The sequence below is a fragment of the Falco biarmicus genome, chromosome Z (genome assembly GCF_023638135.1).
Source record: "Falco biarmicus isolate bFalBia1 chromosome Z, bFalBia1.pri, whole genome shotgun sequence".
Classification (NCBI taxonomy): domain Eukaryota; kingdom Metazoa; phylum Chordata; class Aves; order Falconiformes; family Falconidae; genus Falco; species Falco biarmicus.
This window is the reverse complement of record NC_079311.1, coordinates 33123908-33138331: the sequence shown is the minus strand read 5'-3', so window position 1 is coordinate 33138331 and position 14424 is coordinate 33123908. Positions and strand designations below refer to the sequence as shown.

The window sequence follows — 14424 nt, the reverse complement described above, 5'->3', positions numbered from 1 at the left end:
CCCCTCCCCACCTCCCCCTCAAAATGGTCTTTTCTATTCTTGCCTGTCTTACCAGGAAGGTTTGGCACTTGGTTTTGCAGCTTTGCTTTAAGAGATGGTTTGGGGTTTGATTCCTGTGGGTTGAAGAGGCAATCTGTCTGCGGGTGTACCATGGACCAGTGCCACGAAGCATCTCTGCAGACAGGTGGTTGCCTCCATGGGCATGCTCGAAGCCAAGTGGTGCGAGCCTCAGCATTGGGGCTGGCAGTTGAGGTGGGGGAATGATGCTTCTGATAAACTGTCCTTGTGCATGCAGCAGAGTTGATTGCATGAAATGATCCCTGCTCCGTGGAGAGATGGGCTGGAGACCTGATTTTTTTCTGAGGCATTGCATGTGTTTCTTTTTTGAGTTCCTCTGTTTAGTTGCAAAGGCCCTGAGGGAGAACAAGAGCCTGGGGTACTGCTGGGTGCTGGTTTAAAGATAACTTAAGAGGTAGCACAATGTAGCAGCTTAGGGAAGGAAGCCCAAGGAAGGGAGGGAGGGGGTAGTGTCTGGAAAGTAAGGTTTAGGTGGTACTGGAGGTACTGAAGAGCCATCTGCCAAGCTGCTGTGCTCCAGCTGAGGCCAGGCAAACCCGTGAGCTGCTGCCAAAACTCAAAGGCTGGGGCAGTCAGCCACCACCCAGAGTATCCTGCTCCACCTCAACTCTGCGACGTGGGTGCTGGGGATCCCCAGGGTGCAGCAGCTGGTAGAGTTGGTTGGTAGAAGGTTTGTGGGCTCAGCCAGAAGAGGTGGGAGTGATGTTGCCAAGCTCGGCAACACATGCCACCCATTCTACTTGAAGGGGTGTTTCCTTGTAGCCTCACAGCTTCTGGCGGAGCAGGGATTTCAGTCTGGCTCTCCCACCCAGACCCGCTCTGTGCCCTGAGGGGTTTGTCACATCTCGGTGGGTTGTAAAGCTGTGTGTGTGTCCTTCCCTTTGGAAGTTTGGCTGAGAGGGTGTATATGCGATAGAGAGCTCCTCTGGATTGTCATCATGCAGAGAAGTGGGGCTGCAGGTGGACAAGTTTAGGTCTTGAGCAATTTGTGTCTTAAACGTCTGAATGTCTTTCTGAAGGAATTCCTGTCCTCCAGCACCCATGGTGACAGAGGCTGTTTCCAGTCCTTTTTTTCTGTTTGCACTGAGATGAGGTTGTGAGGGGGTACAAATTGTATGCTTCCATGGGATGAAAAAGGTCTTTGAGACCAGCTCTGAGTGTCTGCCTGACACTTTAAATCTGGCTGTAGGTGTCCTCTGTTCCTTTCGGGAATGGCACTGTTTGAAGTATGTGTCTGCAGGATGTTTCCAGATGTTTTTTCTGAGCACAGCCCCTTCTTCTCTGAGATGCCTCTTGCTGTTGTGCCAGCTCCTGTTGGAGACCACAGGCTCCTGGGATGCTAATGTATCCAAGCATTTATTCTCTGCATTATAGAGATGAGCAAGGCCGGTTGTGGATGGGGCTTAAAAGCAGGGTCGGGTGAGGGCTAGCCCTCTGGGTGCGGGCTAGGTTGCTGCAGGGTTGAAACAGGAGTTAGAGGAGCACAAGTATTATCTAGCCCTTGAAGCCTGAATTGCTCCAGAATTGACTGTACTTCCTGGATGCTGTAAGCAAACAAACTTGCCGGGGCACAGGATTCAAGCTGTCAGTCAGAGTGGGAGCTATGTGTTTCCACCTCCACTGAACACTTCAGCAGCTCTGGCTGCTGAAAGCATGTAGTGTTTGCTGTGGCTGGCTCTGCGAACTGTACACAAGATTTTCAGTGCTGCAACTGCTGGAGTAAGCCTAAGAAGACCACACTGGAACTGGCTTTTGAGGATGGGCTGCCAAGGCAGAAGCACACCGGTCACTGTCATACTTGCTGAGGGCTTCGTGTCACAGTCACAGCAATTTTTTTGACACCTGGTAGAAGGTCTGAACAAGAGGGCATCATCTTCAGTCTGTGATACAGTAGTTTAAGAGTGGTAAGAAAACAATCCAAATGGCACAGATTATACAGTGCAAGCTGCCTTTTTGCAGAAGTGATGAATGAGGCTTGCTTTCTCAGTGTAAAATAGCACAGTGGAAGAGGTGGCTTTTCTCCAAAGTGTACTCATTATTTTTTTACAGTAGGAAGTGTCATTGGGGTAATAGCCACATCTCCCAGGCTGAACGAATGCCAAGGATGATGGCAAGATGCACTTAAGCCTGGGATATGGCTGCATTTCAGTGTTAACGGGAGAACCCTTACCAGGAAAACCCTTTTCTTAGAAGAAAATGAATTATAGTACCAGTGAGTTCTGGTTTTCATCAGCTTTCTCATCTGTGGACTCACTGTGGCGTAATGAGGAAGAAGGAATTATCTCTGTGTAAGTTTTTTATATATACGGCATAAATATATATAATATACATACATATATATGTATGTATGTTTTATATATATGTCTGCTTACCAGTGGGACACTAGAGCCAGCTGACCTACATTGTGGTGCTTTTTTGGGAATATATCACCTTTGGTGTCTTCTGCTTTCCTGCCATGGCTGAAACTGCCTAGTGGCTCCTGACCATGGGGCCACGGCTGCCCAGGGATGTTGCTGCTGGTACTCCTTAACTTGCACTTTTTTTAGCAAGCAAGCAGTCTGCTCTTGCAAAAACATCTTTTCAGTTCCCTAGTGCTTGCACAGCAGGAGGCTTACATGGAATTTGTTGGTGTCACTTCCAGCTTCTGCCGCAATTGTGCCAGGGAGAAGATGGCTTAGATGAAACTTCAGTCAAATTTCTGAGCTGAAAAACTTCTGTTAAATCTAGTTGAGACTCAGAAAGAACAATTTAGGTGAAAGCTGTAAAATTAATTTTAATACATGATACGAAATAGTCACACAGGGTCCGTGAGCTATGTCTAAGTTAGCGGGAGATACATACCCTTTTTGCACATACTCCATTGCTGTGTTGTAGCTCAACACTTTGCCCTTGCCAGAGAGGAAATGCAGGTTTTTACACCTTTGCAAATGTAAATTCTTCCTGTTGCTCTGGTGTAGAGTGGCTTCGGTTTGGGATGTGGTGTTTGTTTTTTTACTATTGCCTGAAGTCGAGGTCCATAGAAGATTTTAATACTTTGGGGTATTATCTTAAGCCATGTTCATAATACTGATTTGAAAAAGGAAGATGAGCTTTCCTGATATCCTGTCCTTCTTTACCTCCATCCAAAGAGACAGTGCTTATTTAGCCAGACATAGAGAATGTATAGCACATGTGGAACCCCTGCAAGTCCTCAAGGCTCAGCAGATGTTGGCTTGGGTTTTGGAAAGAATTTAGTTGCTTAAAGATGCAGAGGTAACTTCTGGTAAACTCATGAGGCACTTAGGCATATTCAAATTTTAGCTTCCATGGAGTTGAAATCCATGTAGGGCAGACCTGTAACCTGTCTAAACATTGTTCTGCTCTCGGAGATGCCTAAAGATGATGAAAGTATGCTACCTGCTGCAGAGAAACAGTCTGTCAGTTTGCTAAATATACTTGAACAGATTGAACAAAAAAAGGTAAATGTAAGATGTCTAGTACGTGTGCCACTGATTTCTCTGAATAAAAGATGTTGTCTTTGTGCAGTTTTTCTTAAATCAGGCCCCATCCCGACACTGTTTGACATAACTCAGGAAAAATACTCGCACTATGGCTTTATTAAAAGTTTTGGATCTCTTTTACAATTTTTTACATTTTATATCTAAGAACGTGTGTTCATGCAGTAAGCTAAGTCCACCTCTCAATGAATTTGCTTTGATTCTTGCACATACCTTAAAAATAATGCATAGACATCTAGAGGTCCTTACAGCATACATCAAAAATCACTGACTTGGCAAATACAAAATGCTGAGTGACCTTTAATGGCAAAGTGTAGTCATACAGACTTTGGATTAATATGCTGTTCACATTCACACTGTTACAGCTCAGACAGTGTCAGCCTTTGCATAATAAAAAGCATTTAATTCAGTGTAACAGCTGACTGCTCCCTAACAACTTCAACCAAACAACACAGCAAACATTTCTTTAAGGGCAGAAATACTCAGCTGCGGGTGTAAAACAAGACAACCAGATGGAAAGCAAATTTTACCTGCAACTGCTTGATACTGCTACTAAGGCATCCCTTTTTTGTCACTGTTCCCATGCCTTTTTCTAAGCAGTGACTCTTTTGCTTCATTGCTGAATTGAGCCTCTCATCAGACACTGAACTTTTGTGAAGTCTGCCTTTGAGCAGGGAGAGCAGCCCCGATGCTGTCTGCACCTTTCAGTTTTACTCTCTCCAGCCTGACGCTTCCTGGGTGGCTGCTCCGGGTAAACACATCCCGCAGCATGGGAGTGGCGCGGCACACCGGCAGTGCCTCGGTGCCTTTTGGTGAACCCCTGGGGTGAAGGTGTGGGGTGCGTTGTGGTGAGGACTGAGCAGTGGAACTGGCTAGACCGTGCTGAGCCCCAGGTCTGGTGGGTTCAGGGCAAAGCCCAGTGCGCAGGTTGCACTGGCTTGGACCCAAGGTCATTATAGCTCAGGAGCATGTATGTGGTCACAGATGTCAAGAGATGCCTGGGAAGAGTTCAGCTTGGAGATTCATGAGAAGGATGTGATTTCTACCAATGTTGTGGATTTGTATCCCTTGAGCTTGTTCACGCTCCTCTTCAGCTCCTGTAGGATTTTAGTTTCCATGACACTTTTTCAGGAAGGTCTGTGGCTTTGACTATGAACTGTGCAATGGACCATCTCCTGTTGGGGTGTGATGCTGACTCCTAATACCTTCTTTTGATGTCTTCTGGCTGTTGTATTAAAAGAGGTGGTGAATTACTGACTGCTCTTGGTCTTTTTCAAACCCCTTGTGACTGCATGCATCTCTGCCACGTGTCTCTCAGCTGCTTCTTTCCTTCAGCTGCCTCTTTCCTTCAGCTGGAAAGTCCTGGCTGACTTGGTTATATCCCGTTCCATAAGCCAAACTCCTCAGCTGGACAACAGCTATAGGCAACGCCCTCACACAAGCCCTTTTTTTCCTCCCTCACATTCTGGCTGTCTGCACATCTCCCTGCAGCTCCTGATAGTTACATATCAGGATAGTTACAAATCAGGATAGTTTAAAACCCAAACTGCGGTTTCTTCTCTTGCAAAACCTTTGCTTAGCATTAACTTTTGGCAGCTCTGGCTGAGATTTAGCCATGCAAAACTCCAGTTCTTTTAGGTCTTAAATCTATTTTACTAATGCTTTAATTTGAAGAGTTGCAAACATGTATACTAGTGTGTGTGTGTGTGTGTGTGAGGAGAACACAAACATGGTGTAGTCACATGGAAGTAAAACCAACAAATTTTGGTAGTGGTCTTTTTGTGAGCACCAGCACTCTCTCTGCTCTGTGTGCTGTCAGTGCACTAGGTTTCACCTGCTAGCAAGTTCAGCTTGCTGCATTTCATCCTGTTACTTAGGGTGGTTACTTAAGAAAAGCTCAACAGAAATAGTCTTCTCAGAACAATTGCTATGACCTGTCAAAAGCAGTGAGGTTTGCAAAGCTCATGCCCCCACAGGAGTGATAACAGTGCTTAAAAACAAGAGCTGACCACTAGTGCCTGGCTGTTGGGCAGGTTGTCCATCCATGACAGCAGAGACAGAGCTCTTAATGTGTGATTCCACAGAGACTTGGCCATGGCGTTGCAGCTTGATTCACCTGGTCATTTTGCTCTGCTGGGAACTTGCCGGAGAAAGCTGTAAATCTGTGGTAACCGTCTGTCCATCATTCCTGCTTTTGTTGGGGTTTTTTTGTGGTTTTTTTTTTTTTTTTTCTTTAAGCTAGCTCCATTATCAGATACTGTATTTCTGTCAGTCTTGGGGAGAAATGGGCATGGTGCAAAGACCGTGAAGGTAGATGTTTAAATTCCTCCTGAGTGCAGATACTCACTGTATCAGGGTATATGATGGGCTGCTGAGGGTCATTTGGCTTTTTTGCAGCTAGAGATGTTGGTGAAGTAATAAGAATGGAACAAGCACAGCCTGGGATTAGAGATGGTCTAGGTGTGGCTGTGAAGTCCTCCATAGTGGGCTGCACTTTACAGGCATCCTGCAGAGACTTTTCCCTGCTTCCTTGTAGCAGTGCTGACAGCTCTATTGCAGCTGCTGCAGCATCACCCCGTGAGCTCTGTGAAACCACCTGAAAGCACTGCGCTGACGGTGCACGGCCTGTCACCTGCTGGTACCCATCAGCCACGTGGCCGACGGGAAGGTCGTCAGCTCTGGGAAAGGCAGCTCTGCACAGACAAAAGTGTGCAAAACTGGGGCTGCCTGAGGGTGCCTCATGGTATGGCTTAGCTGTGGAGACCCTCACCCCAGCTAGCCAGTTCTCTACATGTCTTCCAGTAAGCCTAGAAGAACTGGAGTAATAAATTCGTTCTGGGAGTAAAGTGGCTGGGTTTTAATAAGAAAGTTTTCAGGAGTCCCCCTGAGGAGGCTTTGACCTCTCTGTCATGGCTTGCAGCCCTTTGTGAAAGGTCCTTAGACCCCTTCCTGCTGATTTCCTTTTAGCATGACTGGTCTCCTGCTGTCCAGCATTTCAGCTGACCCTTGCTCCCTGAAGGCTCAAGCTTGGGCACCCATCCCATTCTGCTTTTTCCCCCAAGTACCATTTTCCCAGGGCTCCTGCAAGGACTCAAATCTAGCAGCATCTGGCCTCTCAGGGGGTCTGAGAAACTCCAGACTGACATTTGCCAGTTGATCATCTGTCCCTTTGTACACTTCCTCCTTATTAGATGTTTTCAAAGGAAAGACATGACCCTAAGTGTGAATGGTTCAGGAGCCATGGGTTCATGCCAGTTCTTTGTGCTCAGACTGACCCATTCCTTGTCCCAGCAGCCATGGACAATGTCACCTTCTTCCACTGAGACCCACAGAGGTGGAGCCTAGCTCTCCTGTTGGCTCAACTGCAAATGGCTGTGAGATAACAAGACTTTGAGATGTCTTTGATACCACATATTAATGCTCTCTGGGATGTTGGTACTTTAGAAAAAAAAAAAAAAAGCCCCAAGGAGAAAACAGTCTGTCCCAAAAAAGGCCCCAGCCAGAACCTCAGCTAAATTCAAAAGAGGATGCTTCGGTGCTTTCCATCCATGGAGAAAAGAGAAGCATTTTCTTCAGGCTTGGATGACTCACTGTGCCTATCTAAAAACCACTGGGATTTTTGGGGGGCAGTTTGAGGGGAGCTCGTAGGTGGAGCTGAGATCAAATTCATGCAGAGACACTGTGCTTCAGGAAGGGCAGCAGCCGGCTCTCACCAGGGGCCTGCCTAAAGCCATCTCCTGGGTAAGCTGTGGCGAGGTTTCTCCTTGCAGCTGCTGATGCCGTGCTCCAGCTGGGTGTTTAGCCAGCAGAGCGGAGCAGAGCAGGGACAGCCTGCATGCTTCATGCGGGGCTGACTCACCTGTCCTTGGCAGCTCCCACTGAAAGTGTGGGATCCCCTGAGGTCTTAGCATCCCACTGCTGTTCAGTTCAGTGCAGAGGAGGCATGGACGCAGCAGCTTCGCTTCCCATGCAGGCTGGAGACTACCACGAGTGCTGTGGGCATGTCCTAAACAATCTCTGCTGCCCCAACAAGGGACAAAAGCCCAGTGAGGTGGGACCTCTGTTGACCCATGCCAATGCCTTGTGCGAGGTCAACAGAAACTGGTCCACTGTGTTGGCAGGAGGTCTGAGGGGTGAAGCCTGCCATGTCCAGGCTAACACAGCCTCACAAATGTTACACAAAAATCACCCGAGAGGTAAATGCAGCCTCCCCAGCTCCCGAGCAAGAGAAGTAGGCTTCATCAAACATGTTCAAACAGGAAGAAAGCACTGCAAGAGTGGTGAACGAATGGGCAGGAACTGGCTGCTGCTATGCCCAGAGTGCAGTCGGACTGAAAAACAGTGCGTATGTGGCTCGTGAGAAATGTATGTACAATTGGGATGATTTAAGGGGATTGATGCTCCGAGCAAGCATCAGCCTCTCCAGCAGTGACAAACACCAGATGCATCAAAGCTGGTGGTTAAAGCCCTCTGAGGGAAGCAATTATGAAATGAGTTGACCCGGATGCAGATTTCTTTGCCCTTGAGCTGAGGGAGAAGGCTTAAGCAGGAATTTTATATTCCTTCCAATCTTGCTTGTATTTAATACTTGCTAATGCATCTTGGAAAGTGCCATGACCATTTGTCCAGCCTTTCTCTTGGCTCCCGTTTTTGGGGCATGATGACTTCTGCAAAGTTTGGGTGAGTGGCAGATTGAAAGAAGAAAAGGAGAGGACTTGTTCTCTCTCAATTTTCTGGTTGGTTTGTTTGTTTTCTGGTTTTGTTCATCCCCCCCCACCCCCCCCACCCCGAGGAAGGACAACAGTAAAGTAATCTTAAAAGCCAGCTCTAGCTTCATAGCATTCTCATTCTCCCTCCCTCCTTGTTTCCTCTTCTTGATATCTCTTGTTTGGGTGAAGTACCTTAAACTTTTCTTTAAGCCTGGATCTGGAGGCTCAGAAGTGCTGTACCTTGATACATCCTTATGGTGCTCTGACAGTGTAAATAGATGTTAGGTTTAACTTTTCCCATGCACAAGCCAGTATCTGTAATTCTCATCAGTGGTGGTGAGCACTTCTGAAAATCAAGTTACCCCTTTCAGATGCCAAGACAAAGCTCTTGCAGTCTCTGCTTAGGCACCTAACTCTAACAAATGCTGCCCTGTACACTGAAAACCCATTAATCTAACCATTAATTTCTGCCTGTAATTGGATGACACAGAGGGTGCTCTTTTTCATTGCTTTACGGTAATGTACAGGCAAATACAGACCCTTGGAAGATGTTGCTGTCGGGGAAGCTCAGTGCAGCAGACGTCTGTGAATCCTCCAAGAGCAGAGCTGAGGGATAGACATGCTCTGTTCCAGAGGTGTGTAGATGAGAAATTCCTGACTGTTCAGGAACTGGACTGCTTTGTCTGTTTTACTTTCCATTTCATTCATCTGTGAGTGGGATTTGGCACCAGTTAGTTGTATAGCCATCCCATCCCTTTGCATCCATCTGGGTAGGCTGAATTTTTGGCTCTGTAAGCTACTCCTGCCCAGGCTATTGCAGACCAAGAGCTGCCCCCTGTGTGCTCTGGGTCCAGCTGCTCCTTTTCTAGCCCTTCCTGCCTGGCTGCCTGCGAATACATGCAGCCCTGTAAAAGCATGGGTGACACGGTGGCTTCTTCCAAGCTCATTTCATCATGCTTGTGGTAGTCAGTCATCCTTGTGCTAGAAAGCTTTTCATCTGTTTCATCACATTTTTCCCAAAGTATTTGGTAGCCTAGTGTTAGGAGGTCCATCAAAGTACCTGTCAGAGCCCTAGTGATGAGTAGCTGGACCATTGAATGGTAAATAAATATATCCAAGACCCCTGCATAAGATCTACTGCCCACTTATTACAGAGGTGTTTGGACTAAATCCTGCAGAACTGGCACAGTGCAGGAAGATGGGGAGAAAATTGGGGTAAAAGGCCAGGAAAATCTGAAGCAAAACAGTTCTAGGACGTGGGGCAAAATAGTTATTTGTCAATATACTCTTGGAAGAAAAATGGAATTGTTGGAGAGCTGGCCTTGGAGGAACATATGGATCTGTGATTCCATGTATCTCTGATTAAAGAGCCTTGATCATGTGTTGCTGTGAATTATGTGTCTCCTGTACTTTGAATTTCTGTTTGTAGCTGATGCTTACCCTAAGGTATTTGTTGGAAGTGTATAACAGTTATTATTGTCCTGGGGGGCAGAATGTTCCATCTGGCTTCTTTTTTTTAAGAAGTATGTTTGTAAGCTAAGGCCTTTGCCAATGTGAACCATGCAATAACTTGCTATGCCCTAACAATTGGCTGCCTCTAACACAGAGTATGAATATAAAGGTCACTGAGGATTTATAGAGTTAATGATTTATTTCACCTATCACTTCAGACAGAATTACAGGCTTCGTCTTGCCCAACTGGGAAGAAACCTAATGCCGACTGCAGACAGTTTCTGCATTGCAGTTTGTTGCTGATGTGTGCTTTATCTTGGAAGGTTTGATTTGTCCCCACCTATTCAGAAAACTAATTTTAATCTTGGTCCTGCTGCCTTTCTCTCCTCTGAGTAACTGGACCTTCACTGTGTCAAACTGCTTTTTAGGAGTGGGAAGCAGTGGGAAGGTGCTGGTGTCACCAGGCCTGTGTGGCACCGGGATGCTCAGTCTGTCCATCTGTCTTCCCCGTTGCTGCCCTGATAGTTGGAGGGACCACCCTGTGTCCCTTCCCTGCCTTCTGGCCACAGCAGCAGGTTTCACTTGGGTGGTATGGTCATAAAAAGAGATTGGACTCTTGTCCTGATCTAGATGGTGGTGGTCAGGCTTGGGCTGCCCAACTGGGACCCTCAGACAGCTCTCACCACATGTTTGCATACCTTATTATCCTTTTCCCCATTTTTTATCATCCTTGTTGGAGCCCTTTTCTCTGCCCCAGACTCCTCCCAGAGAAACAGCCTGCTCCATTTATGGTTTTCCCATGGGTCCCATTTTTGTGACATCCATACTCAAATTTGCTATTTATGAAACTATTCCCTAGACATTTTAAACCCTAACTGGTATTGCTGAGATGGTTTCCCAGTGCTGCTGGCCTCGCAGTGGGTACGCTGCTAAAGATGTGAGAGGCTGAGTGCCCTCGCATCACATCTAGCACACTGAAATGCTTGGGTTCGAAGGCAGAGAGGGGAGCTCTTCAAAAGTAGTCTGAGTTGGCCCATATCTGCTCTGGTTGGTCTTGGTGGTGACAGAGTTAAATGAACAGTTTGTAAATCCTACCTGACAGCCACCTGAGGGGATTTCATATTCCTGCTGCTGTGTTTTCACTAAAAGGTAGATAAGATTTTTTCATTTTGACTCTACAGGCAGAAGCAGTTGTGTGGGATAATGATGTATCAGCTCATGCCCAGACTATTGCCAAGGCTAAATATGAATTTTTATTTGGCTTGGAAGAAGAGAAGCCTTCAGAAATGGGTAAGTGCTATTTATGACTATTGTGTGTGGGGAAAAAATAAATTAAAAAATATCTTTTAAGCCACTCAGCAAAGTTTTGCAGAAGCTGCTCCCTAATGACCCCATGAGGGCTGGGACTATAGTGCAAGTACCTGACCAAAGGAGCCTGCTGGTTTGACCCCAGAAAATAACAGCAGTTCCCTGTCTTGTGCCTCCACCTTTCTGTTTGGCTTATCTGGGCCACCTTGATGTGGCAGCGGGGACTCATGTGCTGGAGACACGCTGGCGGAGAGAGACTTCTCTGCAGTGGAGTCGTTTCAGCCGTGCATTTTGCAATTGTGTATGCTGAAACACAGCCAGCTCCGCCTGGAGATCCTTCCAGGAATGCCCTTAGTGGTCTGTATGCTGCTTTTCCTACAGCTAGAGGTAGATAAGATTTTAATTTAGTTACTTGAGGTGCTACCTAAACTGCTCAGTCCTCTGTAGTTAGTTATTTGAATCCAGGTGCAGCATCTAATGTTATGCCTAAGGGTCAGTCTTGTTTCTGTTCTTTTCTTGTAAATACAGGGTGTTTTCTACCTTTTCGAAGCCCAGGCTTACAAGAGAAGAAATGTAGTTACTATACCTATTTTTCTTGCCTCATGGTAACTACCAACAATCCGTGCCCTCTTTGCAAAACTGTTTCCTAAGGCTGTTCTCTTTGCACCTTGATCCTTTCTAATGCAAACTTTCTGGAATGCCACTTTTAATTAAAGAAGACTCCCTTCTTGCCAGAGAAGGGCAGCACTGTGTACAGAAGCAAGCTGTGTAGGCTCCTCCACTTCAGTAAGGAAAGGAAAGGGGGGGAAAAAAAAGGAAAGAAAAAGTAAAAAGCAGAACCGAAGTCTGGAAAGTAAGTAAACAGTTTCTGCCTGCATTTCCTAAAGTTTGGTCTTCCACTTGGGAAATCCTTATTGCGGAGGGGAAAAAACCCCAAAACAACTGAAATGTTTTCGTTTAAGAATTTTAAAAACTTTTCTAAATTGCTACAAAATGCATATGGGATTATTACATGAATCACGATGACCTCATTTCTTGTTTGGAGAGACACAGTGTGAGAACACTGTCAGCAGGCATTAGTACATTTCCGGAGATTGGCATTAAATAAAGTATGCTGTGTCTAATAAATCCAAGAGTCTATTGTTATTACTAACCAAAACAATTATCAAATGTGATGGGTATTATGAGCAGACTAGCACTGAGCCCTAAAATAAAGGTTGGCAATGAATAAGCCATATATTGGCTTATGTGCATACTTTTCTGTGTTTTTCCTGTGCTGCTGCTTGCCTTGTTTCTGAATCTCCTTCTGTCCCTTTATTAATGAGAGACTACCATTAGGGGCTAACAATTAGTGAAATGGCAGTGACTTCAGGGGAGAGCTTCCAAATATTTAATGGTCGTTAACGTGTAACATTTGTGAATTGTACCCAAAACCTGCATGACATTGTGCCTACCCTGTCTTCACGCTGTCACATACAAATGCATCCTTCTCCTCCAGGAAGACACCTGACCACAATGGATAAATGAGAGTGGTGCTGCCCCTTCTACTTTTTTTTTCCTTCAAGCAAGCAGGTTTCAACTGCTTGTTAACTGGAGATGGATGGGGATGGGGCTACTGAGGGCACAGTAGTACAGACCCAGGGCTTGGTGCACCAAATCCTGGCTTCCTTTGATTTGACCTATGTTGAATATGACAGATGTTCTGGGGGGAGGTAGCTATGCCTGAAAGTCTCTCTGTCCTTCCCTGTGTTAGATGGGGAGGGAAAAACCACCATAAAAAATCTGAACAAAGCTGCTGCTTTCTAAGGTTGCCTTTAAAAGAAAGAAGACATGCCTTTTGTGGATCAGAGAATGAAAGATTTCAAGCAAATGAGTGATGGGGGCAGGGCCAGGAAAGTACTGGTGTTTAAACTTGATCAAGAGAACAGCTTGTCGCCATGGGCAGTAAAGCTGAATTTTAATTAATCCAACCCAAAGCAGTTCACCCATGGACTGGCCTCAGAAACTGAGAATGTAACACATAAGCTGCTGAACTGCTTAATTACTTCTGCCTCCCAGTTTATCCTTTTTCTTTTGGCCACAACTGTATTACTGAAGCCCTGCTGGATGCTATTGAGGATATGCATTTTTTAATTGGGTACTAAAATACTCGCGCTGGAGAAGCAAATTCATAAGGAAGAATAATTGGGGGTGACCGTAGTACACACTTCTGTTTGCCTAGCCTAGATGGGAAATGGTAGACTTTGTTGATAAGCTGCTGTTGATTTTTACGTCCCAGGTTGAAGCTTGTGGTCATTTTCACAGGTAAGAGGAGGGGAAAAACAAGAGTTGTATCTGTAGAAGAGGTGTTTCATCAATGATATTCAAATGCTAATAAAGCTGCCACATTAAAAAATCAATTCCTCCTCATTTCTCTCCTTTGTTGCCCTCAGTCTGATTTTATCTGGGATATTTCTGATCCCTGATGTACCTGTTGTGCTCTTGTCTTTACTGTGTGATGCCTCTTGTCTGGCTCCTCTCCTTTCTTGCCTGTTGCCCATCCTCCTGCCGATGCATCACTTGGAGCAGATGCAGGTCCAGGCCTCAGGATTCTCATTGCATCGTGGGAGCGCTTGAGGCCACACATTTCCCAGCACATCCCTGCTTATGGAGCTGCTTCTTGCCACTGCTGGAGCAGGGAAGATGTACGACATGCAGCCATGTGCCCCTGTGCTGCCTGGCCACTTTCCTTGGCAAAACCCCAGACTTCTGCCTTCCAGCAAAAGAAAATGTTATTTAAAAACTGAACTTGGCTGTGTTGGACAAGACAACTCAGTGCCATTGACATAAAGGACACTTGTTGTATATGGAAACATACCCTCCTCTGAAACAGTGATCTCTATTGAGCAGCCTTGTCGTTAGGCTTGGGCATGCTACAGACTACCAGTTTTTATGGATTTTCAGTTAATACATTTAGATACCAAAAAGAAAAAAACACCCCAGCTCTGACAACATGACTTTGTCTTAAAAAGTGCTTTCTTGGGGAAAAAAGAGAGGGATGCTATAAAATAATTGCTTAAGTAAACATGAAAGCCAGGTACCCCATAATTCCTGCTACATGAGAAAATAAATCCAAGACAGTTGTTAGGAAGAAAATAGCATCTTAAGACTCATAAACAGTCTTCTCTCTGATGCTTCTAGGAGGAGAAGTCACTCACCCCTTCTGTGTGACAGAGGGTTTAATCTCATCCTTCACAAAAAAACCCTGTACATAGTCCCTGGGTTGCTATGCAAATCTGGTCTTTCCAAACAGCTGCTGGCAGAAGCCTGTTTTTGAATTCCTGGTGAAACAAAGAGATTTTTGGAAAGCCTGTCACTTGCTGTTTTGTGCAACTGAGCTC

At 45.8% G+C, this 14424-nt stretch overlaps 1 protein-coding gene across 7 annotated transcripts in view; it reads left to right on the top strand.

Moving 5' to 3' along the window:
* Positions 1 to 14424, top strand: part of PSD3 (pleckstrin and Sec7 domain containing 3) — a 140452-nt gene that overhangs the window by 23949 nt on the left and 102079 nt on the right. For all 7 annotated transcript variants that reach the window (XR_008819387.1, XM_056324301.1, XM_056324300.1 and 4 more), the window contains one exon: positions 10918 to 11026. Coding sequence is in view for 6 of the 7 variants with exons in the window: in XM_056324301.1 (XP_056180276.1) it covers positions 10918 to 11026 (109 nt within the window). In the remaining variant the exon portion in view is untranslated. The remainder of the gene's footprint in view (positions 1 to 10917; positions 11027 to 14424) is intronic.